The sequence below is a fragment of the Triticum aestivum genome, chromosome 3D (assembly GCF_018294505.1).
Source record: "Triticum aestivum cultivar Chinese Spring chromosome 3D, IWGSC CS RefSeq v2.1, whole genome shotgun sequence".
In the NCBI taxonomy this organism is placed as follows: Eukaryota; Viridiplantae; Streptophyta; class Magnoliopsida; order Poales; family Poaceae; genus Triticum; species Triticum aestivum.
In genome coordinates this window covers 383,329,411-383,357,342 of record NC_057802.1, presented here as the reverse complement: position 1 = coordinate 383,357,342, position 27,932 = coordinate 383,329,411, and the positions used below count along the sequence as shown (strand labels likewise).

The 27,932-nt window shown below is 44.2% G+C and overlaps 2 protein-coding genes across 2 annotated transcripts; one reads left to right on the top strand and one right to left on the bottom strand.

Annotated features, from left to right (window-relative positions):
• Positions 1-2,312: 2,312 nt before the first annotated feature.
• LOC123079053 (probable glutamate carboxypeptidase LAMP1) lies at positions 2,313-17,417 on the top strand. The gene is made up of 12 exons (XM_044501725.1): positions 2,313-3,411; positions 3,500-3,567; positions 4,197-4,278; positions 4,368-4,460; positions 4,577-4,729; positions 6,710-6,775; positions 6,963-7,050; positions 7,178-7,261; positions 16,455-16,543; positions 16,668-16,784; positions 16,854-16,994; positions 17,064-17,417. The coding sequence occupies exons 1-12, from the start codon at positions 2,401-2,403 to the stop codon at positions 17,244-17,246; spliced, it is 2,175 nt and encodes a 724-aa protein (XP_044357660.1). The 5' UTR covers positions 2,313-2,400; the 3' UTR covers positions 17,247-17,417.
• Positions 17,350-22,737, bottom strand: LOC123079054 (tryptophan--tRNA ligase, chloroplastic/mitochondrial). The gene is made up of 15 exons (XM_044501726.1): positions 22,578-22,737; positions 22,340-22,459; positions 21,395-21,482; positions 21,078-21,119; positions 20,503-20,592; positions 20,287-20,409; positions 19,443-19,514; positions 19,182-19,294; positions 19,076-19,097; positions 18,900-18,965; positions 18,607-18,663; positions 18,434-18,480; positions 18,260-18,341; positions 18,049-18,138; positions 17,350-17,709 (listed from the first exon to the last, which is right to left on the bottom strand). The coding sequence occupies exons 1-15, from the start codon at positions 22,625-22,627 to the stop codon at positions 17,575-17,577; spliced, it is 1,197 nt and encodes a 398-aa protein (XP_044357661.1). The 5' UTR covers positions 22,628-22,737; the 3' UTR covers positions 17,350-17,574.
• Between the last annotated feature and the right edge of the window lie 5,195 nt (positions 22,738-27,932).

Here is a 27,932-nt window from a genome sequence, read left to right as displayed (position 1 = left end):
ATACATTAAGTTTAAATAAGATAATTTGTTACCATGGATGTTGTCCATGATTTTCTTTCAATTTACTCCCTCTGTTCCTTTATGTAAGGTGTATTATTTTTGGCACGGTGACCAAGGCACGGAATTATAGACATGTTAGGACGAAATTACCCTTGACAAATTTGTTGGTTAGTGGCAAGTAAATAAGTTAGTCCAGGAAAGTAAAAGATACATGCAATCGACAGAGAGATAATTTCCTTCTTTTGCTACAGGAGAGATATAGACAATCAGGAGAGAGATTCTTTCCCTTTTTCTGAAGGGCTAATAAAGGAATTATGAGAAATTAGAAGAAATGCACCTTACATTGTGAAATTTTATAAAAAACAAATGCACCTTATATAAAGGAATGGAGAGAGTATTTATGAGCAAATATGGAAGTTTAATTAATTGCAGAGAAGATTTAGGCATAATTATGATGCATGATCGATTATGTCTTAAATATTCTTTTAATTTTGGCGAAAGTTCCCAGCATATGCACCTTTGTTTTCTTGTTTTTGGTCTACGAAGACCACCATCTATTGCCAGTTCACCCGAGAGATCAAGACGATGAGATAGCCATACAAAATTATGTCGTGTTGTGTTCTTATCTAGTTGGAATAATCATCATAGGCTTATAATTTTTACCATCTCATTTAGCTCGAGATCGTTACAAGCTAGGCACAAATCATGTTCTACAACTTAATCTTGAGCGTCACTTAGTTTGAGCTCGTCCAAAATTTGATATAATTGAGCTGAGCGAACTTCAGCGCTTCAATTCGACTCTTTGCAGCTCTAGTACCAAGGACAGCCAAAGATATGGACTAGGATCAGGTGACATGCCTTTTGGCAGTCACGGGGTAACATGCGGCTAGCCATCCAGCGTTCCTTCTCTATCCAACGGCCGTCAGCGAGCAAAGCGAAAAAGGCCAGCACTTAGCCATTTCAGAGCAACGGGGACGACGCGGTGAAAAAGACTAGGCGGGCTCGTTCACGTCAATAAGCGACCAAAGTGAAAAAAGGGGACGAGGGGTTGTTAGAGGAACTCCAATACGGTGATCCATTTTGTGTGCACGTGGCTGTTTGGATCTGCGTGGATAAAAACACAACCCAATAGAGAGACTCATTTTTATTTTGTGTTTGTTTTGTGTCTACTTGGACCTATTTTCGTCTTAAATTTGAAACGCATTGGATCGGAGGCGAACACAAACCGGACGTTTTCTATGTCCAGCTCGTCATTTGTGTCCGGGCCTTGCCCACTTGTCACCCACCCACATTTCTCTCTCCTTATTTTATAGCTAGCTCCAGGCGCGACAGCACTGCCCTCCGGCGCCACTCAAGGCCAGGTGCGACGGACCTCCCTCAGGCGCCGCTCAAGGTTAGTCCGCCTCTGCGTTGACTCGAGGCACGCCTCGCGGTGCACAACTCCGACGCACTCACCGTCCCGCTCGACCACCTCAGGCTCCGATGCGCTCGCCGCCCGCTCGACCACCTCAGGCTCCGACGCGCTCGTCACCCTCATCGCCCAACCGGACCACATCACCGTGCCCGCGCACATCGCGTTCGTCGGGTCCGGCTCTCTGCCGCTTAGCGCGCTTTTGCCACGCCGGACCACCTCGCCCGGCCTCGCCTCGTCCCTCCCTGCACCCCGCCATGCCCGACTGACCCAAATGAAAAAAGCAGACAAATACGTCCGCTTGGCCGACCCAAACGGACAGAACCCAGGCAAAATGGGAGTCTGTTTGGGCCAGTGACATAAATGGGCACGAATTTTGTTTTTTTGTTCATTTGGGTCGGCTGAGCAGACAGGTGTGTCCGCATTTTCGTTTGGGTCGACCGGTGTGTCCAACGGTATCCAACGCATTTTTCGTGTGGACCTAAATAAAAAAATTGCAAAACATGCGTATATTTAAACATATTTGGCTACAGAATTTCTATACTAGTTACTTGTAAATTGTAATGACAAGTGTTACTAAATTGTTCAGTTTTCAGTTCTTCGATATCCCGAGTCTAGTTGTTCCTGTTAAAAAAACAACTCATATAAATCACTTTTCAGCTCTCGGTTGTTGACTGTTCAGGCTAAAACTGCAAAGTGTGAGTAGCTTTTTTCACTTTGGTCGCTGGTAGCCGCTGGATGGAGAAGGAACGCTGGATGGCTAGCCGCATGTTACGCTGGAAGGAACGTTTGATATATAACGTATAAAACGTAAACATCGCACCGGGACCCAGATGTCAGCGGAAGACAGGGAGAAACGCTACCGTTCCCTGCGTCTACTCTACTACCCACTCCGCTCCGGCTCTCCCGCCGCACCACCACACGCCAGGGCCAGGCACTACCGGACTGACTACCCCGCCTCGCCAGTGCCGACGCCGGACGCCGCCGCCATGCCGCCTCCGCTCGGCCACGACGACTCCTGCTTGCGTGCCCCGCTCATCCCCGCCACCCCTCCTCTTCCTCCCCGGGCGACCGCGAGGCTCCACCCGCTCCCTCTCCTCGTCGGCGCCTTGTTCGCCGCCTACTACCACCTCCTCGTCGAGCCCGCCCCGTCGTACTACCAGTCCCTCTTCCTCTCACTGGGCTCCAACGACACCGCCGCCGCGCACCTGCGCGCGCTCACCGTCCGCCCTCACCTCGCGGGCACCGAGGCCAACGCGCTCGCCGCCGACCACGTCGTCTCCACGCTCTCCTCCCTCTCCTTCCCCACCCGCGTCACGCCCTACGAAGTCCTCCTTTCCTACCCCGTCCGCCGCTCGCTCTCCCTCTCCGCGCCAGGCCGCGACACCACCGCCTTCGCGTTGGTGCAGGACACCTACCCCGGCGACCCCTACGCCGCGGCCTCGGCGGAGGTCGTCCCCACCTTCCTCGCCTACGCCGCGTCCGGCTCGGCCGCCGCCGAGGTGGTCTACGCCAACTACGGCCGCACGGAGGACTACGCCTACCTCGCCTCCCGCGGCGTAAACGTCACCGGGAAGGTCGCCCTCGCGCGCTATGGCAAGGTGTACCGGGGCGACATCGTGAAGAACGCCCGTGACGCTGGCGCGGCGGCGGCTGTGATATTCACCGACCCCAAGGACTACACGCCGGGGAAGGCCTTCCCGGATGGGCCGTGGATGCCGCCGACCGGCGTGCAGGTGGGGAGCACGTTCAAGGGGGTGGGGGACCCCACGACGCCGATGTGGGCGTCGTCCGAAGGGTGCGAGCGCGTGAGCGTCGCGGAGGCGATGGCCACGGACGACATGCCGGGGATACCGGCGCTGCCGGTGTCGGGAAGGGACGGGGAGGAGATACTACGGCTTGTCGGCGGGGATGTCGCGCCGGAGGATTGGCAAGGCGGCGAGGGCGCGCCGGTTTACCACCTCGGGCCCGGGCCGGCGGTGCTCAATCTGTCCTACACAGTAAGTTGCTGCCAAGGAGATGAGATCTGCCTATGCTCTTTTTGGTTCCACTTCCTGACTTGAGTGATGCCTGTTTGTTTCTTTCCAGGGGAATGAGACGCTAGCTACTATTCAGAATGTTATTTCGGTGATCGAAGGGAAAGAAGAACCAGACAGGTAAACGAAACTCTCCACGTTTCTCCTTTTTGTGGTCAATATCCCCAAATGGCCAAACCGCTCACCATTTTTGCCATACACTTTCACTTCAATGGGAATTCCACTTCAGTGCCCACCAAACCCCCTACTGTTGGCAACAGTGTGCCCTCTGACTCAACTCCAAATGACCGAGTCCAAATCCGGGCCATAGGCCACATGAATACCCTTGATAACGAAATTTCAACAAACTTGTAACTACTCCCTCCGTATCGAAATATATCTTGGTACAGGGGTATATACAATGTTATAATTGAATCATAGAAATTCAGCTACATTTCATCAGTAGTTAATTAGAGATATCTTGGATTACAATTTTGAAACAGACACTAAGAACTATCTTAGGTTTCAACTGTTTATTACCACTGATGATTTTGCATGTAAGAGATTCAGTACATAGATAACTACAATTTTTCGAAAAGGGGCGCTTTTTATTACTTAAAAGATTTACACCCGGCCTTTGCAATATGAATAACTACATATCCAGTACTCCCTTTGTAAACAAATATAAGAGCGGTTAGATCACTACTTTAGTGATGTAAACGCTTTTATATTTCTTTACGGAGGGAGTAATAATTATCATGCACATACAGATATGTTATTCTTGGCAACCATCGCGATGCGTGGACATTTGGGGCAGCTGACCCGAACAGCGGAACGGCAGCCTTGCTTGAGGTATGACATATTCAGTTACTCTATGCCACCCCTTTGGTGTAGCCTACTTTGGTGCAACACATTGGCTTGTTAACTTAAGTTGAATGTAGCTAGCTGAAAGGTTGTCTAAGCTACAAACCAAGGGTTGGAGACCTCGCCGGACCATCATTTTGTGTAATTGGGATGCCGAAGAGTACGGATTGGTCTCTCTCTATCTCTCTCTCTATCTATCTCTCTCTCTCTCTTTCTCTCTCTCCCTTTGACTATTATCAAGCAGTTCACCTGTCCTTTTCATACTAATTTCCTTGCAAAATTGCAGATCGGATCCACAGAATGGGTTGAAGAGAACAGGGCAATGCTAACTTCGAGAACTGTTGCTTACCTGAATGTAGATGTTGGGGTGTCTGGATCTGGACTTGACGCGTCAGCCACTCCTCAACTTGATGAATTGCTTAAGCAAGCGAGTAAAAAGGTACTCCCTCCGTCTCAACGCAAGTGATTTAATTTTGTACTAATTTTAATATAAACTTAGTACAAAGTTGAGTCACTTACTCCCTCCGTTCCAAATTACTCGTTGCAGAAATGAATGTATCTAGAACTAAAATACATCTAGATACATCCATATCTATGACAAGTAATTCGGAACGGAGGGAGTATTTTGGAATGGAGAGACTATAATAATTGAAACAGACATGTCATTTCAGTCAACAGCAAAAATATACAGTAACGTTTGGTTCAGATCCAACCGCCATGGGCCACTTTCTTCCATGATGCCATAGCATTTACGTGAGAAGATCTGGAGGTCCTTTTGGCAAGTTACAGTTTGGCCAAGGCCTGTTTCGTTCATAACCACAATTTGCCACACCTTGACTTAGGCATCTATTTGGTCCCACATGTCAATAACCTAGAAAACTGTGGCACAAATTCCCTTTAGACTAACCAAAGTGGTTCCAATTTTGATGATCTAACCTTACGCAAATTTGGCAAAAAGAATAAAATATGGCAAACTTTGGCGAGTTTAGTATATATACCAACTTGCTCTATGTTTTGGCTTAGTTAGAGCATCTACAGCCGGACTTGGCAAATCCGGCCTCTCAAATGCCCGCGGACGCGCCCGGGCGCGTCCGCGGGCACTGACCGGGCATGCCTCAAATTAGCCACTTTGCATCCATCTCTCTCATATTTCATCCCCTAGATCCATTCAAAGCATGCAAAAGAAATCCTACGTACTACATCTACGTATTACCCTAGCTACCCTTCGTCGTTGGAGATGCCCACGACGACGGTGCCGGGCGCCGGCTGGATGGGCGGGTAGGAGGGCTCCGGCTCATCCTCCTCCTGCTCGACCTCATCCATGTAGGCGAGCATCTCCGCCTCCTCTGCGGCCTCTTGCACCTCCATCTCCTGCCGGTGACGGCGCCTTGCCTCCGCAGCCGACTCCGGTCGAAGGAAATCGAGGATGGCCTGAGATCCCCGTCGCCAACGTCCCCCACATCCTCCTCCTCCGACTCACCCCCCTCCTCCTCAAAGTCCTCCTCCAACTCCTCCTCCGAATCCACTGCATCCAGAGGTAGCCCCGCGGTGATCCGGGCTTCGCGCCTAGCCCGGATCTGCTCGAGCCGGCGCTCCGGAGTCCGAAATGGCTCGCTCCTCACCCGGCAGCGTGGGGGCATGGCTACTAGGCGGACGGGTGGAGCGGAAAGTGGCGGCGACGGCGGACAGGAGAAAAATGTGGATAGATGGTAGGGTTTCGGTGCCGCCAATCGACTTAAATAGCCAGACAATGCACTACACAGCCCATCGGAGCTGCGCCACGCGGCGCCACCGGTCCGACTGAGGAGATGAGATTCGGACCGCTGGGTTTGAGGGTGTTTCTGGTTGGGACCCATTCGTCAGTCTGACATGGCGGGCGTGCCCGAACGCCCCCATATCCGCCCCATATTTCCGCTGGATATAGGGGTGCCGGTCAGCCCGGGCGTTTGAGGCCCGTTTGAGGCGTCTGTCTGGGTCAAAAAAATGTGACTGGTCAATGACCGGGTGGCCCGCCCGAACGTATGAGACGAGTTTGAGAGGTCCGGCTGTAGATGCTCTTAGGCACCAATTGCAAGCCATAACTCGTACGTTGCCAAAAACTACAAGCGACTTGAAATGCATGGCTCGTGCAATTATGCCTAGGGGACAATCGAGCAACTAATTCACAATCAGTAAATTCCTTTCTCTCCGGCCTGTGCTCTGCTCGTTTTGCAATTCCTTATAATTGATACATTTGATGATTTGAAAGAAGGAATAGTTTATTGTGTAATGGAATTGTTGCCAAAAACTACAATCAGGAATGTCTAACAACAACAACAAAGCCTTTAGACCCCAAACTAATAAAAACAAAAAAGTGAAATTAGTGATGAGGGTTTTCTATTTCTCTTAATATTCTGTGTTTTCTTTCTTTTCGAGGAAGGTTCAAAATCCCGATAATGGAACAGAAAGTCTGTATGACATGTGGATGGCTTCTGATGGTTCTCTGGTAAGCACTTAATGTTAGCTAAAGCTTGTCACACAAATTTGTTGTCAGTTTTCTGAGCATTGCACATGTACAAGGAATGTATAGTTTAGACATAGTTATGTTTCCATTTTTCTAAGTTCAGGCGTGTGATGCTTTTGCTATACTAGATGCAAGTTTAAGATTTCTGATGACACACTTATTTATTAAGATTGGAAGGTTAGGAGGTGGAGGATCAGATTATTCTGCCTTTGTTCAACATATTGGTATTCCTTCAGTCCAAATGTCTATTTGGTCAGGTTTGTTTTATGTTTTTTATCTGCCTATGTTCATTAAGTTACATTCCTGAAATGTTATTATTTGCACTTGAATGATTGTGAATTCTTTTACTAGATCAAGTCGAATAAGCGTGCTACTTGTTTGCAGAATACGCAGTGTACCATAGCGTGTATGATGACTTCACATGGATGGAGAAGTATGGAGATCCCATGTTCCGCAGGCATGTCGCAGGTACCCCATAGCAACGAACCTATGCTAAAATTACTAGCGGTCTTAAGACCGATGAACATGCCAAAGTTGGATTTATGGCTCCGATGAGCGAGGGTCAGGGGATCTTTATGTTAGCTGTATATATAGGTAAATTGTACGGGGCACCTAGGCCCATTATAAGGCAACTCATATTCGTAGTGCATGATGTACAATACACCACAAACTGACTTTCCAAATTTGTTTGCATGCACTACGACCATCAATGCTTTCCAAAAAAAATATACTATTGATTTCCTAGCAATGATTCTTTCCAAACAAAGAGGGTATGTATGTATGCTCTGATTTTTAAGGTATCAGATACGACCAAATAATATAAGGCTGGGTCACACTTTTTTAACGCCTAATGTTTCTATACAAATTAAGGTGACCAAATAATATAAAATGTGACCTAAATTATTATTTTACTTTTATGAGAATATGATGCATGTTGATACCCACAGATGATTTTTTCGTGCGTACAAATACCCACACACGATTCTTTTTAGTTTATGCACATTGTGTGCTAATACACACACATGATTTTTCCCGTGTGTATGTGGAGCTAAGATATCATACCCGCATACCCTTTTTCACTATACGCATGCTTTGTAGACATAAACAAAATTGATATACTTTGGACGATACATACTCGAAAATGATACACTAATTTTTAGGTACTTGAGAATACATAATATATTTTAGGTACCTACATTATTTTTAATAAGAGGATACATGTATGTACTCTAGATACCTCGGACAACAGAAATGTTACGTTTCTAAAAATTTGAGATATACGATATATGGGAAAACGTGATATCCAAAGTAAAATATGTATATACCCGACTAAAAATTTGAGATATACAGCATACCGGAAAATGTGCGACAAACCGGAAAATGTTAGTTCGACATAGATCAGTAGTACACCCGAATGTTTTTGTACTTGTATATACCCGGCTATGTAAACCGTACGAAAATATTGTAGGTATCCAAGTATATGGACATACCTCAAATCATATACGTACAAAAATAAAATGTTCATGTACCCAAGTATATGGACATTTACACTGTTTACTATATAATCATGAGGCATTATTTTCAAGCTTTCCTCTCTCCTAATTATATACAAGGAAGGATGAAATGTATGTCATTTATTTTTGCATGGCCAGAAATATGTTACCATGTATGGCGTGGGCTAATAATACCCATTTATGATTAGCGTTATCATTGTTTCCAAATAAGTATATCCATTAATTTCAATATCCATATAACAACATGCATCTAAATGCAATCTAACGGTGCAGAGATAAGAAGGCTGGACACCTAGGTGTCCCAAACTGCCGTCCTATATAGGCCCCGAAGGGGTGCGTCCGAAGGGACATGAGGCAACCACCTTTGTTAGGATAAGTAGGGATTAATAGGGTTAATTAAATCGTAACACTCCCCCTAATCCATATCTTTTAGTGTAAGTGTTATCATCTTGAAAACTCCTCCAAAACCCTGTGGGAAAAGGTGAGGATATATATGTTTGATATGTTGCTAAAACTCCTGCAAACCCGGTGGAGAAAAGAAGAAGAAACTGATGCAACATACAATAGTTATCGTCTCCTTTAACTCAATATGTGAGAACCATAGAGTTGGGAGAACAATAAACATGTCGTATATACTTTCCTAAAAAACCTAGTAGGGAAAAGAGAAAATATGGCATATGATCTTGTGTTGGTATTATCTCATTAAAAACGTTTATGAGAACATGTAAAGTAAACTCATGAAGGGAAAAAGACTATAATATGATGCATTGAACATGAACAATTCAGAAAGATACTCCCCCTAATTCTTGCAAATTCCGAAGCCGTCACATACCAATTCCATGAATATATTTCTGGAAAGTAGAAGTTGACAGAGACTTGGTGAACAAATCAGTCACGTGATTTGACTTGCAAGATATGCAATATAACGATGTTGCTTATTACGTAACTTATTTGCATCCGGGCAACACAATCAACATTATCTTTGAGATAATGGTAGGTGAATGTAGCCATGAGGTGTATTTCCAAGACCCTCATGAGATGGCTACTACACCTAGCAGTAACACCAACCTTGTCTACGATCTAACATAGTAGGGATCTGATGGTCTTATTCAATGATATTGGTGTCCACATTTCTCTGAAACTGAAAAACTAGGACAAGATATTTTATGCCTTGGAGATATCGAAAGATATTCTTGAGCCCCAACCAATTATGTTTGGTGAGTCCAATGGCACTAGGATATGAAACCTGTGTCCCAATATCGCATTTCCATCAACTCATGGTTTTAATGGATCTTTCTCTACGTCTAGAGAACGAAGCCATGCGAGTTATGGATGCATAAGATTTGTCCACAATGAATTTTTCCAATATAGTTTGGATATATACAAAGTAGTGTACCATAATGTATGAGTGAAGGTGCTCGAGGTTTTACCCAGATCCTTCATCTCAAATTCCGTCATTTAGATGATCACATGCTTAACATGCATGGGTAATCATCAATGTAGGAGTAATCCTTGTGAGGAACTCACTACGTCGGTTGTACCAAATGTACCGACAACAATAAGACGTATGGTGACTTAATGATTTTACACAATGTATGTTGCATATTGCATTTCGATTCAGAAGTGAGATTCCAACCGAACCATGTAGGTCTGAATCTAGTGATCCACATAGATATGTAATCACTACATCTATCAACTGCATAGATAGATGACTTTGTAATGCCAGTTATATAAGTTATTGGAAAGAGATTCCACCTCTGAAGAATAGTTGGGTATCTGCGTGAACCCTTGTGCTACAATACTTGCTCTATGTTTCACCACCTCGTTGTTCTCAATTTTGTTTCCAGAAGAAAACTGGTGTAGGTATTTCTTATGTGAATACCTTCCCTTTATTGACCAAGATTATTTCTACCTAGATTATACCCTTTGCTTGAGTTTAGTCCGAGTGTTGTTCACACTTCGCCATGGCCATGGTCTGGGATCTGAATCATGTGAAAGGTTTTTGCAATCTAGTTGAGAAATGTATGTCGACAATTGTAGACTTCCGGTTATATGTTTCTCCAGAATCTATATATCAATATATAGTTGATGGAAATATCGTACCCATGGTGACTGCTCACGATATCCCAATGCGACTGAGTCAGGTATTCCGATGTCTCGATCATTGTGAGCATTATGACCTGGGTTGGTGGAGGTTTCCCATCCACTGGGTGTATATTACCCATCAGGTGTCTGTCAACGTAAAGTTGACTTGCATTTACTGATCCAGATGCCTTGATATCCTTGCTTGCAAGAAGCTGAATCCTGATGTACTATTGTCGTACTTCTCCCCATGTTGCTTTGAATGGGGAGTTGAGTGGTTTTAGTTGGTATCTCGACTCTTTTCGACATATTTTGCAGGATTGCAGGATTGTGTGACACCTTTGTAGTCAATAAATGAATCTGGCATGTTATTTGCAATCTTTTGCAAATCTTCTGAATGCATGGTTCGGATCTTTGAGTATGTGGATTTGAGGCAGAAATGTGTTGAACATTTCACTAATTTTCTGGCATTCTTTATGGTAATTGAAATCTCTCCCTAATGCCTGGAAATGTTCGTCATTGAATCAGCATACTGGCCTTGAATAACTCCCCATGTGAGGGGCTTGAGGTATTAACGGTAATACAGTTATTCCTCACATAGATCCCAACTATATGTTGAGGGGCCAATGATGTATGCCGGGTGGTGATATCGGTATGCAACCGAATTACTGCAGATGAGAAATACTTGGTAGATTTCCACGTATCAAATATAGAGGGAAATAATATTATGCAGTTTAGTCATGAGCGTGCAAGACTGCATGACTCCAACATAAAGTTGGTAAGTTGCAATTCCAAAGTAAAGATCATGCAATGAGCTCAATTCTTTGGATGAGATTCTACCGAGCCATTTTGAGTCTAGACATTAGGACAAATTGTTAAACTTCAATCCGGGTGCATAGAGAAGGCACTCAAGCAGAATTCTGCAATGCTATCCATTCGATTTGCTTGAAATCGATGTCAGGATAATGAGCTGATGGTTTTGTGTGAATAAAGCACACACTTAAGACCATCATGTAGATATGTCTTTTAGAACCATGGAATACCTGAATAGTCTACTCAATGGTTGGGAAGAGTCGCTTACCTCGACTTGATGCATTCAAGAAGTCTGAGTGGTTCAGCATACACTTTAAGGTGTGCGAGCCTTAAAATTTGCCTCCCTGTGTCACATGTAGTGCACACAAAATCCAAATATTATTAGAATTTAGCATCATAATAATCATAAACCATTGGAATTGCTGATAGTTTCGGTTTCAACCCAATGCCAATGATGACCAAACCGGGAATGCCAAATTTGTCATGCAAAAGATATTTTGGAAAATTATCTCATACGCAATATGTGCAACGGGTTTTGTAGTATGTGTAGTACAACCCAAATAATACATAGAGAATGTGCTTGCCATATTTGTTGCATATGGTAAAAAAAAGTTAGTCCACTTTGTTGTCATCATAAGTTTCGCTATGGAAACTATTTTGACGGATACCTCTATAGTTTAGTAGGGTACAAGTTAAAACGGAAAGCAATAAGGCATCCTGACATTACTCGAGTACCCATAGGAATAGTAAATATGACTCGAGTTGAGCCAACAAATACCTCATCGCGTCTAGCGATTTTAAGATATCTCCTTTCTCTCAAATTGCCTGAGTATAGAGTTTGTGGTGCATACGTCCACAAGGCACAAATCATCTTTCATTAGACTGAACCCCGTAGAATTCTATATATAGTCATGAAGATTCTCAAGAAAATCACTGTCAGATATATATATATATATATATACATACATATGTATTTGTACCAAAGTGTTGATACAATATATGAGACTACCCACAGTGGGAGTAACATAGGTGGTAACATCACATATATCTAGATAAAATAGATGATGTGGCAATCAATTAATGAAGAAAGAGAGGCATGTAATAACATAGCTAGTTACTAGTACTATGGGTAACATCACACATACCAAGGCAAGATGAGTCTATAACCTAATAAATGAAGTGTTACATGATACCACACATATGTTACTCCTCATCATAGAGATAGTAACATAGACTAGTAACATATGCATATTACTAGTCTAAGTTACTACCCACTATGGCTAGTCTGATGACAACAATACTTATGTTGTTATCACCACATCATAAATGGACATTAATTATATTGATCACTCAGGAGACTGGGGGACTATTCATAGTCTCCAAACATGTAGGTTCAGGCATATTCAACCTTCACGTTCTCCGTGCCCATAGGGCCCGTCACTGCTGGTGATGTCGGGTTGAAGGTTGAAGTGAGATTCAAATCTTTGCCCTTGAGTTTCATTGTGTCCGAAAAATTGCTGATACAGAATAACCAGATGCAAAGATCTGAATCAATATAATGCCTTATGATGTATAAGACAATATTTTTCTGTTAGTAGTGTGATTGCGACCAGAGGTGAAATACCGTGGTCTTGTATTGCACACATCATCTCACGAGACACAAGAGCGATCATGATGTAATCAGTTTGCAAAATTAATGGGTATTTCAAGAAGTTAGCTTGAAACTATTAGTGTGAGTCTCAAATTGCTAAGTATGACACTTCGAAGATAATCTTCAAGAATGGAGTAGATCTTGCAACACTAGGGAGTATAATCTGATGAAATCAGTAGATACTACTCCTAATGTCGTATGTCATGAATTAGTAAAATGTACGAGAGAGCACTTTGTAAAGGAATCATAATGTTGAAACGACAAAATGTAGCCTTTTATCAGTAGTCATCAATAATCTACGTAGGCAGTAGATCTATATGACTACCTTGTGATCCCAAACATCAATTTGAAGAGATCACCTTGAATTCTGCATCTGTACTTGTAAGAAATTGAAAATCTGAATTGCAAATAAACGTATTATTCTCGACATGTGGCGAACATGGAGAAAATATACATTTTAAAAAGATTCCGAAATACATTATACTCATCAGAAAAACAGTAATATAAAGGTACTGAGTATACTTTGCAAGAGATTAAAAATCTCAACTGCAAATAGTGAAGGTAAATAATTTGAACATGCCGTGACATGGAAATTATTTACATCACAATCTCATTCTGGAGTACACATTACTCAACAGAGATTACATTATTTGAAGGCACAAATGCTAAAAAAGGTCCAAAATGGATTAATGCTAGTAAATAGCACTGTTAACAGAACCAATTTGCAAAATCTTTGAAATTGAAGTTTGTGCAAATATTGGCCTGGTCCATTGATTCAGCCTGTTTTACTAATTCCTGCAACTATAGAGATCTAAATGCAAAAATGGCAAAGGGATAAGATTTCTCCAATTTGCTCTCGCATGCGGTTTCATCCCAACGGGGATTTCGGTAACCGCCACCGCCGGCCTGGCCGTTGGCCTCACCGGAGGAGACCTCGCCGTGGTCGGGGCGTGCGCCGCGCTGTGTTGGTGCTCGAGGACGTCACAGTCGACCGCTACTAAGGCACGTGGGGACGAGCCATTGGCCGCTGCTGCCGCCAGCAGCCGTGCCGCGGGAGGCAGCACCGGAAGACGCCGCTTCACCGAGTGCCGGGGAGGAGTCACCACACAGTGGTTGTGCGTCGCCGTTGCACCGGGAATGGACGAATCCACGCCCACGCTGCGTCAAGAGCCGGGTCGTGCCGTGCTCCAGATCGACCAACTCACTGTGGCCGACGCCCGAGGGCGCACCAAGGGAAGTCGCGCTCGAGGACGCGGTTGCACCACTCATGATGCACCGTGCTGAGCACCTTAGTGAGCTTATAGCCCGCTTACATGGCATTTTTGCCTATGTGAAGGGGAGAGATGTGAAAAAGTAAGGGGAGTGGGCTCTCATGCAAGAGCCTAGCTATATACGCTAAATAAAATAAATGTGAAGAAATAGATAGAGAGGAGATGGAAAAAATACTAATGTAACAGCCAACCTCATAGCCCACACTATTGTATGAGTGCATATAGATAATGGCTATAGATGACATGGCGGGTCCTTATAGCCATCGGTCACAGTGGGGAGTAACATAGAGTAGTAACTTGCCGATGTTACTGGTCTATAATACTACCTCCATAGTGGGTAGTAACATATAAGTGGTATCATGAAAGAGTTCATTTATTAGGCTATAGACTCATTATGCATTAAAATGTGTGATGTTACAGTAACTAGCTAAGTTACCACAAACCCCTCTCTCCTCATTAATTAGCTGCCACATAAGCAATCTTGTATTGAAATGTGTGATGTTACTGGTTAAGTTACTCCCATTGTGATTAGTCTTAGGCTAGTCATAGTGGGAGTAACTTAGCTAGTAACATAGCGCATTCCAAGAAAATTTTGCTTATGTGGCATATAGTTAATGAGAAGTGGTAACATAATATGTTACTGTAACATAGCGGTTTCCAAGATAAGATGAGTCTACAAGCTAATAAATGAAGTCCTCTATAACACTAGTACTATGTTACTTTGCACTATGAAGATAGTTATTTAGACTAGTGTCATATGCATGACAGTAGTATAAGTTACTCCCCACTATGACCAGCCTTAGCAAAGCTACTCCCTCCTTCAGGGTTTATTAGCCCCAACCAAAAATAACAGGTACCAAGACATATCAATTAATTCGCTGGATAGATGCTGCTTCTTCGGTTTTCACGCACGATTAACTGCCAAAAGCGCTTGCACGCGCGTCTGTTGTTTGCATGGAAATGCATGTCCAATAAAAAAAAAGTAGAAGTACTAATATGTCCATTTAACAGCCCACGTTGTGCTGGAAATTTATTACGCTTCGCAAGACGAACCAAAGATCAAAAAGTTACTTCGCTTTTGGCAGCCCGATCGGTGGAGCTCTATAAGAACGGACACACTCCCTCCGCTTATGGGCATAATAAACCCGATCGGAGGGGTATATGGTTTGCCTTTTATAGGGAAAACTCAGACTTGACCGCTAAGAATATAAGAGCATCTCCAATAAATCTTAAATTTTGTCCCAATCCTATGTACCACCTTCGTCCTGGTTTATTAGTCCTTATTGTAACATGTGTCAATTTTTGACACAAGATTTAACTAACAAAATGTTAATGCATGTTAACAAAAATTATATCGTTGGATTCATATTTGAACATAATTTTCAATGATGTGACTTTTGGTGACATGCATAGACATTTTGTTAGTTAAATTTATGGTCAAAATTTGGCACGAAATACAATGAGGACCAATAAACCAGAACGAATGTAGTACTCCCTCCGTTCCAAAATAGATGATCCAACTTTATACTAACTTTGTACTAAAGTTAGTACAAAGTTGAGTCATCTGTTTTGGAACAGAGGGAGTAGTATTTAGGGAGTTGGAAAAAAATCAACTCCAACAGATCACCAATCCCGTCCCATCTTATTGGTGATCATCAATAAATCACCTCAACTCCCCCAATATAGAGGGGGAGTGCCTCTTTCCCAATACCATGGAGCCCACCGTCGAACACCGTGTCAATACCCTGTTTCTCCGTGGTTGTCTTCCTAAAGAAATATCTCATTGACAAGTGAGGCCCATATGCAATTGGGGATGGGGTTATTGTGGATCTGCGAAAGCATCCATCCCCAATAATCTGAAAATTGTTATTGGGGATCGGTTAGAGATGTGCCACTTTCCTAGCAAATCACATTCTCATCGTCCTCCTTCAAGTCTACCCATGACATTACACCCCTCTCCACAAGCAACTTGTCTTCGGAGCTGCTCTTTAATTTGTTGTGCCAGCCCTAAGATGACAAGCTCGATGTTAACATGGGTCTCCATGCGCTCCTCTGCCCACTATTCTCATTTCTGGACTTCCATTGCAGACAGGAACTTGTATGTGCCTATCCAGCAGGAGGCACAACACAAAAAGTTAGGGAGTATCATGGGACATTGCTAAAACGTATGAAGCGTACATCTTAACTATACCAAGTGAATAAGTGTCTGTCGTGTATACTTTCGGTTGAGTTGATTATCGAAATATGTTGTGCTAAATTTTGTTGCATTTGCAAAACACTTGCATAAGCCCACTAGCCAAAACTCAAGCTAAAATCATCTCTTCTTGTAGTGGCAAGCATATGGGGGCTTGTTGCTTTGGGGCTTTCAGATGAGGAGATCCTACCCTTCAACTACAGCTCTTATGTAACAGAGCTTGAGGTAACATGTCCTTCGGAACTCTCCCATGAATCATGGAGCAACTTCTTCATAACTGAGCATCTTGTGTCAGCAATTAGGAGTGTATAAATTTGGAGGATCGTGACAGTAGCTCTCTCTTTTGCAGAATGGTGCGGTGGATATAAATAAGAGAGTACTAGGAATGCCTGTCAGCTTATCTCCCATCCACAAGTCGATCAAACAGCTCAATAGAGCAGTGCTGAAAGTGGATTCTGAACTTCAGGTATTGCTGTCTGTTGTTGCTGGGTCATAGTTATAACCCCTTGCTTTCTAAGTTCATCTTGGTAACTAGGCTCTGCAAACATGGAAATTTTGGTCGCCGTGGCGAAACAACCCGTTGAGGGTAAGAGATCTGAATGACCGGCTGATGATGACCGAACGGGCATTCACAGAGAGGGAAGGACTGTCTGGGAGACCATGGTACAAACACATGGTAAGCTGTTGTGGTTTCGGTTGTTGGTTCATTACATACCATCGTGCTTACGGAAAAGAAATCTCGCAGATTTATGGACCTTCACTGTACAACGACTATGGAGCGGAAGCGTATCCAGGTGTTGATGATGCCATTCAGACAGCAAAGAAAGCAAATACCTCTGAGTCCTGGCAATCTGTACAGCATGAGATCCACAGGGTTGCTAGAGTCATCAGCCAATCCGCGTCAGTCCTAAGTGGAGGGTTTTCATGAAGCTTTTTGCTCTGTTGATTCAATTAGCAGAGAGCGTACAGTTTGTGCAAATTTTCCACACATAAGCTATATCACCATAACCACACATGTAACTTTGAGAAAATAACTGTAAAGTTGTCCAGAGATGGTATTTGGACATTATATTTCAGTAAATAATCCTTTCAATATCTATTAACAGTGTCCATAACAACCAGGAACAAAAGGCTAATCCAAGTATCATCAAACAAAATGTTTATCAGTACCACTAGCAGAAAGGCCAACAAGTGCAAGACTAGCATTGTGCAGTTATAAAAAATTGTACCCGTAGTTGTGAAATGTTCTACATATGCTATCTGCGCAAAAAACCCATGGCTTGGTAGACGTTGTTGAGGGTGGCGTCTGCTATCTCAGAAGCTTTCCCTGCCCCATCTAGCAGAACACTATCCAAATAACCTGGATCAGACATGATCTCCTCGTATCGAACCTACAGAAAGGTGAAAAGATGAATATAATAACCAGGGAGCATATGCAAGATTAAGTTAGTTATACAAGTGAGAATAATTTGGTTAACTAATTAGGGTGTACGTTACAATCAGGGATGCAGGCGGACCGTCCACATCTTCGCATCCGTCCACTGGAGATTGAATTAACTAAAGCACGTACTACTTTAGTGGCTGATGCGTTATGCGGACTGTATTAATTTCTTTGGTGGACAGATGCGGATGATGCGGGCGCCCGATGCCTGCATCCCTAGTACAATGATCAAGTATACTTGGATAGGGTGAACATGATCAGACCCCACAAATATTAAAGATTATCAGACCTGAATAGGCTGCAGATGATCAATTAAGGCATCCGTAAGGGTAGCCTTGAATGTCCCCCAGTTCATATCTTGGCATTCACTAACAACTTCCTGCAAAAACCAAATGGGTAAATTATGTTTTCTATCAACAACATGATGTTGGTCCATGTGCAGGAGACCCTGTTTCATGTTCTGTCTAAGCAGGTGTACTATTCAAGCATGCAAAAGTGACCTCTTTCATTTTTCCAGTGATGATCTGGTAGACCGAGAGAAGATTTTTGCATTCCGGCCTCTCTGGGTTGTCGAATTCCAATCTGGAGTGTACAAGTTGAATGGCATGAATTCGTTACCAACAGCTTTATATTAATTCAAATTGCGGTGAGAGGGGGAAGGAGAGGCTACAGACCCAGGGAGCGAGTCAGTTTTGCAGCGTTTGATTTTGTTCACAATCACCTGCAAAGAGTCAGAGATCTATCAGAACAAATCAAAATGCATAAACCTATAAACATAAACACGGTCAGTTAATGAAAGAAAATAACACAAAAGCAGAACATTGAATTCATATTACACTGAACTTACATCTTTTGGGTCAAGAAGATTAATGCGAGACAGATCTGAAGGAGCAGACTTCGACATCTATCGTCAATAAACAGAATGTCAGTAGTACAGTACAGACATATACATACATCATATTGAGGAAGTAACTAGAATATGTGCATCGAATCAGCTCTGCAAATACTATGTATGTGATCAAGGAGGCATCTAGACTAGCAGTATAATAACCATAAGAGAAGTATTAACTTTAGTTCGTGACCAGGTAAGAAGTGATACAAGGTGTTGTATTATTAACTTTAGACTAGAAGAAATGATACCTTGGAGAGACCATCAGTTAAGGACATCACACGGGCCCCTGCTGGAGGGATAAGGGCTTCAGGAACCTAAACATATAACCCAGAAAGTTCCGTAAGAAAAAGTACATAACACCCTTCGCTCAAGGTGTTGTATCTTGAAGTGATGCCAAACCATGTGTACGCATGACTACACACACCTTAAATAATGAGCCGCCTCTCCTGCAAACACATAGACATGACATTATCATACTGAGACAGCTACTGGTATCGCAAAAGATGTATGGAATAATTTAGCTTTCTCACCCTCCCAATTTCTTCCACTTTCTTCCACCATATAGATTATTTACACGTTCAGAAATTTCACGAGTTAATTCCAAATGTTGTGTCTGATCTTCCCCAACAGGTACCAAATCAGACTGCAACCATTCAAACCAGCCATTGTTGAGATCAATGCAAGGAATGCAGTGTAAAAGCACAAAGGTTGAAGTTGAATTATATGCTAATAATGCGAGCTTTTACACTAGGACTAACATAACAAAATGGTAAGACACAAACAAACTTTACCTGGTACAGAAGGATGTCAGAAGCCATTAGAACAGGGTACGTCAAAAGTGCCACTCCAACATTTTCATTACCCTGGTAATTTAAGAGAACATGAGCAATGCAATACATTTCTAATGAAATCTAACAAATTTAACAACGTGATGGAAGTTGCAGACGGACTCGTTTGACATGCATAAAATAAAACCTGGGTTCATCTGATAACTAAAAATATGGAACTAATGCTTGGTAGTGCTAGAACTAACAATTTTGACAAAGTACAGAAAAACTTTGGTGTCAGGTAAGCAATCTTGATGACCAAACGAAACGCCGTGATAACGAATTATAAGACACACCATATGACATATCAAAGAAAATAGTAACATATTACAAGAAGAATATTTACCCCTGATTCAACAGTGCATTGAATCCTTCAAGTGTAGAGGTTATAACTTAAGGTTTAGTCATCATTACATGCTACTCTCGCAAGAATGGTGTCATGTAAATATGATCATACATCAGTGGACAACGAGCACCAGTATTCTTAATCGGTATACTGTAAGGAGCACTAGATTTAGTGTTTTCCCTTCCTTTCATTGCTCAGTAGGATATTATAAATCACAAGGGAACATATATCAATGCATATTATTGGTGTAGAGATCTTTTTTAACTGCAGGTTATTCATATCAGTCCTGAATTGCAAAGGTGCTATTTCTCGACTACCAAATAATCTGCACAACATAGGAAACATGTCTATCTGTGAAGTGAACTGTCATCTTTTAAAATTCCTTCTGCACTATGATGATTTATGAGGTATTCAGCTAAAACATAAGTTGACAGTGAAGCTATCGTACAGCGAATGACGCACCGCCTTCCGTGATTTCTCTTTGAATTGAATCATTTTATTCAGCCAACCAATAGGAGTTGAAGAACTCAGCAGCCACATCAGCTCAATATGGGCACGGACATGAGACTGTACAAAAATAGAAGCCTGGAAACACACAAAGTATCATAAAACATTCAGCACCAGAAAGCTATCTGCTGGCAGGAACACCAAAACGGAGCATAAGCATACAAAGCAGACCTTGGAGCTATCAATGCCGCATGCTAGATAAATTGCAGCGGTGCTTCTTGTAGCTTTAGATAGCTCTGGTGCATCATATGGCAAAGTAATCTGCACATTTTTTAACATAGTGGTAAACATAAATTATCATATGTTAAGCTAGGCACAGCTAGCCAAATGAATCATGAAGATAAATCTTGAAAAAATCATTATAAAATAGTCAAACATGAACATTATGCAGCTGCTTGTGTTCTTGTAAGAGAACTCTGTAGTTCAGATATACAGCATTAACACTGCTTGGTTAACATAGAGGCTGTGCTTTTTATACTTCTTGTAAGGGAGTACTTCATATTGTCTGATTAGATGTTGCGATGAACCTCAGGTATCACACAAAGATCTTCGAGTTGTAGCTTGTGTTAGGCGAGTATCCAACCATACAAGGTAAAATGAAGCATCCCAGTTAAGCACTGAATAAATTAGAAAAGGGAATGCCGATACCCAATAGCTAGCTTATGTTAATAGGTTATTCACAACCAACTACATACTATAGACAAATTTATTGCGCTTTTGTTGTAGGGTGGCCATGAGATGCTTACCGCATGCAGGTCCACAATGAAAAAGAATGTCTCATACAAATCCTGCAAGGAATTATCAAAAAATAAAGGTAAGAAGATGTAAAACATTGATACATTGAATTATTAATTTAGCACTGGATAGTATTGTTGACACATCTCAACTAGATGAAGGTGGAAGAATATCATAACTGAACCAGCCTTGTGATTATATTGTTTGATGAATATTTCCTGGTTTCATTGCTTTGAAATTTTCCTTTTTGAGATACTAACAGTAAAGCCAAAGCACTTCCACTGCAGTTTGATAGAACAATGTAGTTACAAATTAAAATATGCAGTACCTGAAGTGCAACCCAGTTCTTAATAGCGCCAATATAATTTCCAAGGTGCACCATTCCTGTTGGCTGTACCCCAGAAACTACTCTTTTCCTGCAGTGGGTAGGCACATAGATTGTTGTTTAAATTAGAAAAGAAGAAACAAGTAAATGGATTTATCAGGGCTAAATGTGACCTTGCTATACAAATATCAACATGGACAAATTTAACATCAGGATATTTTAACACAACAATAATATGAACATTTTATTGCTGTGCAGAGAGTTGCAACGATATTTGTATACTGGTATGAGACCCCAATAGGGGAAGTAGTATATAGACACAAAAAAGGTCAAAGAATTCCCTTTTTTGCAGAACTTAAAAGGGATCTCTTAGTAGTGAATGAATAGTGATATTCATATATAATCTTACAGCATTGCTAGTGTGAAAACTTGCCGTTGGCTTATTGAACATGTCTGATTTGTCTGTTCAACTTAACATTATGCACACATGTTAAGCACAGAAAACCAAATGATTACTGCAAAAATGATTATGGTGGGATGAAAAGTGAAGTGAAGCCTAACTGGCATGGCCAGCTTGCTCCATCCAAAACAGGTATTCACTGTACGGTTTGCAGGAATTGCAGTCGGCAACAGCAACTCTAGCAAGTCATGCGTAGGAATTTCCAACCCTCCAACAGATGTGGAAGGGCATGCATTGGTATATCGTGATGTAGCATTGCATCATACACCCGCGGTGCACAACTGAAGCACACTCTCCAGCATTGCATTCACAATTCAAGCAGCGTCGTCCGCGTAACCTAACCTTCGACCGAATGCAGGCAATCATGTGTGCCCCCGGAGTCCTGCGCTGCACAAAACTACAAGAACACGAACCGGAGGAGCAGAGCCTAGCAGACGCATTACGTCGAACAGCACAGGGGCGAGGAAAGAGGCGCGGGCGGGGCTTACTTCCTCACCGGGGGAGCAGGCGCCTCATCGGCCGAGGCGGTGGCTTCAGCCGCGCTGCAGTTGAGGCGGAGAGCGCGGAGGCGGGAAGGCAGCGCTCCTCCTCGGACGCCACTCCTCGACCTGCGCGCGAAGCCCGAACGGCAGGAGAGATTAAAAAAAAAGGCATCAACGTCAGCTCCGAGAGCCCAAGCGTTCAGAGCGCGCGCGGGAGAGAGAACAAGGACGAGAGTGCACGTACGCGAGGAGAGGCGGGCGGTGGAGGATGTGGGAAAGGAGCGCGCGGCTCATGGTGTTGCTCCCGGTGCTCTGCTTCGGATTTGGCTGCCGCTCCGGATGGAGGAAGGGGGAGGAGAGCGAGCCGCACGCAGGCTGACGGGGCGGGTTGGGTTTTGAGATGGGGACCGAGCGGGCCGGGCCCGGACGGGCTGGGAAGGACCTGTGTTTTTTATTAGGGAGGAAATATATTTTTCACCTTCAAATCCTCCCTATGTCTCAAACAAAACAAAAACTTCAATCCTCCCTCATGCATCATATATCCCTCTAAACTTTAAAACCATATTATTTTAACATTAATATTACACAAAAATGAATAAATATGCCCATTGGATAGTTTTTCGGGATAAATGAAGGTGGTTTTAACGGAAGAGAACGGGGGAGCAGGAGACATATGAGGAGGCGGAGGCCAAACGGCGGCAACATGACCGCACTCCAGGAGACCTAATGCAAGGGCGACACCGTCAAGCAGAGCGAGAGAAAGCACATGGTGATCGTCGTCCTGCTGCTCCATCTCACCTGCTTCTCGCAATACGCGTTGTGCGGCCTCAACCTCGGGCTCACCAGGAGCTGGCAGCCTCCGGTGGGCGTCAGCCTCATCATGTCGGTCGCCATATGCACATCGGCCCTCGCCAACCTCTACAACAACCTCACCCCCTCGGCAAAGACTACGAGGTCCAGGCCGCAGGATGATGATGAGCCTTCTTCTGGTTCGCAATAGCTCTAGTAGAAAACCGTCAAGAAGAGGTACTCCTTCTCTCCTCCGCGGAGAGAAAGAGAATGCATGAGAAGCAGTCGTCATGGTATTCGAGGAGGATGAAGAGAAGATACCACGGCAGGCTGGGAGTGGGCGGGCGACGTACTGGACCTGTGGGAAGACATCTTGTTGGTGTACCTATCAGTGTTCTGCAGCTGATTCCTGTTGGGTGGCATGTTGGGCGACTGCGGTTCGGCAATGCGTCACGCTGCCACCGTAATCCTCATGTGCCTAGCGCCCTTCTTCATATTCACTATGGCGATTATCAACAGTGTTAATGATATTGGGAATCGTTGCATGGAAAACAAAAAAATTCTACGCACACGCAATGATCTATCCATGGAGATGAATAGCAATGAGGGGAAGAGTTTGTCTACGTACCCTCGTAGACCGTAAGCGGAAGCGTTTCTCAACGCAGTTGATGTAGTCGAACTTCTTCGCGCTTCAACCGATCAAGTACCGTACGCACGGCACCTCCGTGTTCTGCACACGTTCAGCTCGGTGACGTCCCTCGCCTTCTTGATCCAGCAAGACGTCGCGGTAGTAGATGAGTTCCATCAGCACGATGGCGTGGTGACGATGATGGTGAAGTGATCCTTGCAGGGCTTCGCCTAAGCACTACGAAAATATGACCGGGGGTTATAAACGGTGGAGGGGGCGCCGCACACGGCTACACAATTGTCTCGTGTGTGCTAGGCGCCCCCCCCCCACACATATATATATATATATATGGGAGGGGAGGGGAGAGGCTAGGAGGCGCCCCAAGTAGGACCGAATCCTACTTGGGCTCCTCCCAAGCCGCGCCCCCCTCCCCCTGCCATATATATCGGAGGGGGAAGGAAAGAGGGGGGAGGAAGGGGGAATCCTATTCCCTTTCTGTCCTTTCCTCCTTCCCCTTTCCTTCTCCACCTTGGCCGGCCCATATGGGGGGCACACCAGTCCCTTGTGGCCGGTGCGTTTCCCCTCTTGGCCCATAAGGCCCATATCTTTTGTCGGGGGTGCCCGGAACCCCTTCCGGTGATCCGATATGTATCTGGTACCCTCCGAAACACTTCTGGTGTCCGAATACCATCGTCTTATATATCAATCTTTACCTCTCGACCATTTTGAGACTCCTCGTCATGTCCGTGATCTCATCCGGGACTCCGAACAACATTCGGTCACCAAATCACATAACTCATATAATACTATATTGTCATCGAACGTTAAGCGTGCGGACCCTACGGGTTCAAGAACTATGTAGACATGACCGAGACACCTCTCCGGTCAATAACCAATAGCGGAACCTGGATGCCCATATTGGCTCCTACATATTCTACGAAGATCTTTCGGTCGAACCGTTATGACAACATACGTAATTCCCTTTGTCCATCGGTATGTTACTTGCCCGAGATTCAATCGTCGATATCTCTATACCTAGTTCAATCTCATTACCGGCAAGTCTCTTTACTTGTTCCGTAATACATCACCTCGTAACTAACTCCTTAGTCATTTGCTTGCAAGCTTATGATGTGTATTACCGAGAGGGCCCAGAGATACCTCTCCGATACTCGGAGTGACAAATCCTAATCTCGATCTATGCCAACTCAACAAACACCTTCGGAGATACATGTAGAGCATCTTTATGATCACCCAGTTATGTTGTGACATTTGATAGCACACAAGGTATTCCTCTGGTATCCGGGAGTTGCATAATCTCATAGTCGAAGGAATATGTATTTGACATGAAGAAAGCAATAACAATAAAACTGAGTGATCATTATGCTAAGCTAACGGGTGGGTCTTGTCCATCACATGATTCTCCTAATGATGTGATCCCATTATCAAATGACAACACATGTCCATGGTTAGGAAACCATAACCATCTTTGATCAACGAGCTAGTATAGTAGAGGCTTACTAGGGACACGGTATTTGTTTATGTATTCACAGATGCATTTAAGTTTTCGATCAATACAATTCTAGCATGAATAATAAACCTTTATCATGAATAAGTAAATATAAAATAACAACTTTATTATTGCCTCTAGGGCATATTTCCTTCAAATGAGGTGGCGAGGCTCGGCTCCACCACAGAACGCACGCTCATGGCGCCAAGCCAGCAGAGGAGCTCCCTCGAGATAGCAAGTCATCTCTGAGCGCAATCGATCACGTCTCAAGTTTCGCATACTCCCTCGCACTCCTCCCGAGCCCTTCATCGCGCCAATTTGTTCCAGCGACCCATCCTTCCCCGCCTCCGACGGGAACCGCCGTCGTGGCAGCCGATGACGTTGTTGGGCCCATGTTGTGAGTACGCCCAATTATTTGTGCATGTAGCTCTTTCTCTACCCCTTTAACCTTTCCCACGCTTCAATTGTAGGAAATATTGTCATGATGACCTCGCCATTGAGCTATGCCGCTTCCACGGAGAGCTGTCACGGACAGCTTCCCCAGACGATGTTGTCGTCGTGTCTGGTTATCCCTCATATCAGTTTGGCTCCTTGTTAGGATCACCGCGACGCCTTCTCCCTTTTTCCTTCACCTCGTCGATTGGGTCATCATTGTTTGGTCGTCGCTCGTCGGTAAGGAGCATCGCCGCCTCGTTTATGTTGGAAATATTAGCACTTTTCCAATTAGACTAATCCACGAGTAAACAGTAAGCATGACATAAACGGTATGCATATCATAGCGATACCTAAGCATACTAGCACGTGCAGAACATAGAAGCGAACCATGTATGAGCAGCACATATACGGCTAGCACAAGTACGAGTAAACGACCATGGTGTCGATGCAGGTGAAGTAGTGGAAGTAGAGGCGGACAGAGCTGGGACGGATCGGGAGCAGTCGCGTCGAGACGCTCCCCAAGAACCTTATTGCCGTTCTCCCGGGCAGGATCTCGAACGATAGGGTTTTGGAGGCACCTGCTCTCCCGACCAACCGTGCACACGGTCGTCGGGATGGGGTCGCCGGAGGTAGCACAAAGTGAGGAACAGTAGATGTCGGCTAGGTTACGCGAGAGGGAGTGAGTGAACCAAACTAGGTCACTCCACTGGCTAGAGGCTTCTTATATAGTCCGTCGGGTAGAAAGTCGTGGGCCTGGGCGGAGGCCCACGACCGAGTCGACGCACTCCCGGGAAGGGAGTCGTCGTTCCCGGAGAAGGGTCGCACACCCGCGAACGGAGTCGACGAATCCCGGGAACACAAGCCATCCCACAGTCCAACGTCTCGGACAATAGCCCACCTGTTAGCAACTCGTTAATTAATCCTGGATTAATTAATTTGTTCCTGAGCGGCAAAAATAAGCTTCGGCTTGGCTCATTCCTGCAACCCGCGGCGCGCACGTCGTGACGAGGTGAGGCGTGACGAGGCGGGCGGCGGCGGAGGAGGAGGATCGCGCGTGTACCACTCCTCTTCCCAAGCTCCCAATGGCAAGTGGTAGAGCAACCCTTATAAAGAGGTCTCAACTCTCCTCAACTAGCAAGGTGGGACTAAACTTCCCACCATCTGACATATCATACATGGGTCTCAAGATTAACCAGGAATCATTGTTCATATGAGCCTAAAGCCCATCTATGATTCAACAATCCCCCACCAGATCTCGAGGCACATAAGTTTGTCAATGGTTCCAAACAATGTTTGATATATCAGAAATTTCAGTGGAGACTGTTAAGTTGAACTTCCACCTAGAGCAATAGGATTAGACTTCTTCACAACTGAACAATGGACTATGCCTTGAATTGTCAGTTTGGCGTGCAGAATTTTCGCCTATTGTCAGCTGATACGTGGCTGCCGAAGGCTAAACCCCACGGGTGGAGCTTATTAGTCATACTCCGTACCTTCTCATGAGCTTCCTAGAGATTACCCAATCTCATAGACTGCGACCAGCAGTCGGGCTCACATAGGTGTGTTCCTCCAAAGAATGCTCTGTAGGTTAGCATCTTGCTTACACAAGCTTTGGAACACATTAAGACAAAAGTCAGCCTGCCTTACAGAATTGAGAGTATTACTGCATCTCCAACGGAGTGAGTCTATTAAGGATACTCTCCTCAGTTGACCGATGGATTGTTTTCCCAGGTCCTAATTCACGGGATCTCCGATCAAATAGGTTGGGTTACCCCCATGGCAACTTACGTGGGTCTCATACCCATCTCCCTCGATGCATTTTCTATCACAATCCGTGATCGCCCTTTCATAAAAGGGCCTGCCATATTCTTAGTCGTCTGGATATAATCCAACGCTATCACTCCGGAGTTTCTTGATTTTCTGACAGATTTTAATCTTCTTCTTATGTGCTTTGTGGATTTCATGTTGTCCTTTGAACTCTTAGCCTTGGCAATCACTGTTTGATTGTCACTGTTCATAAGGACAGTCGTCACTGGTTTATCAACCACCGGCAAATCCATCAAAAGCTCTCTAAGCCATTATGCTTCGACGCATGATGTGTCTAATGCCGTGAGTTCTTCTTCCATAGTCGATCTGGTTAAGATCGTCTGCTTGCAAGACTTCCAGGAAACAGCACCACCACCAAGTGTGAAGACATGTCCACTTGTGGCTTTTATCTCATCAGCATCAGATATCCAATT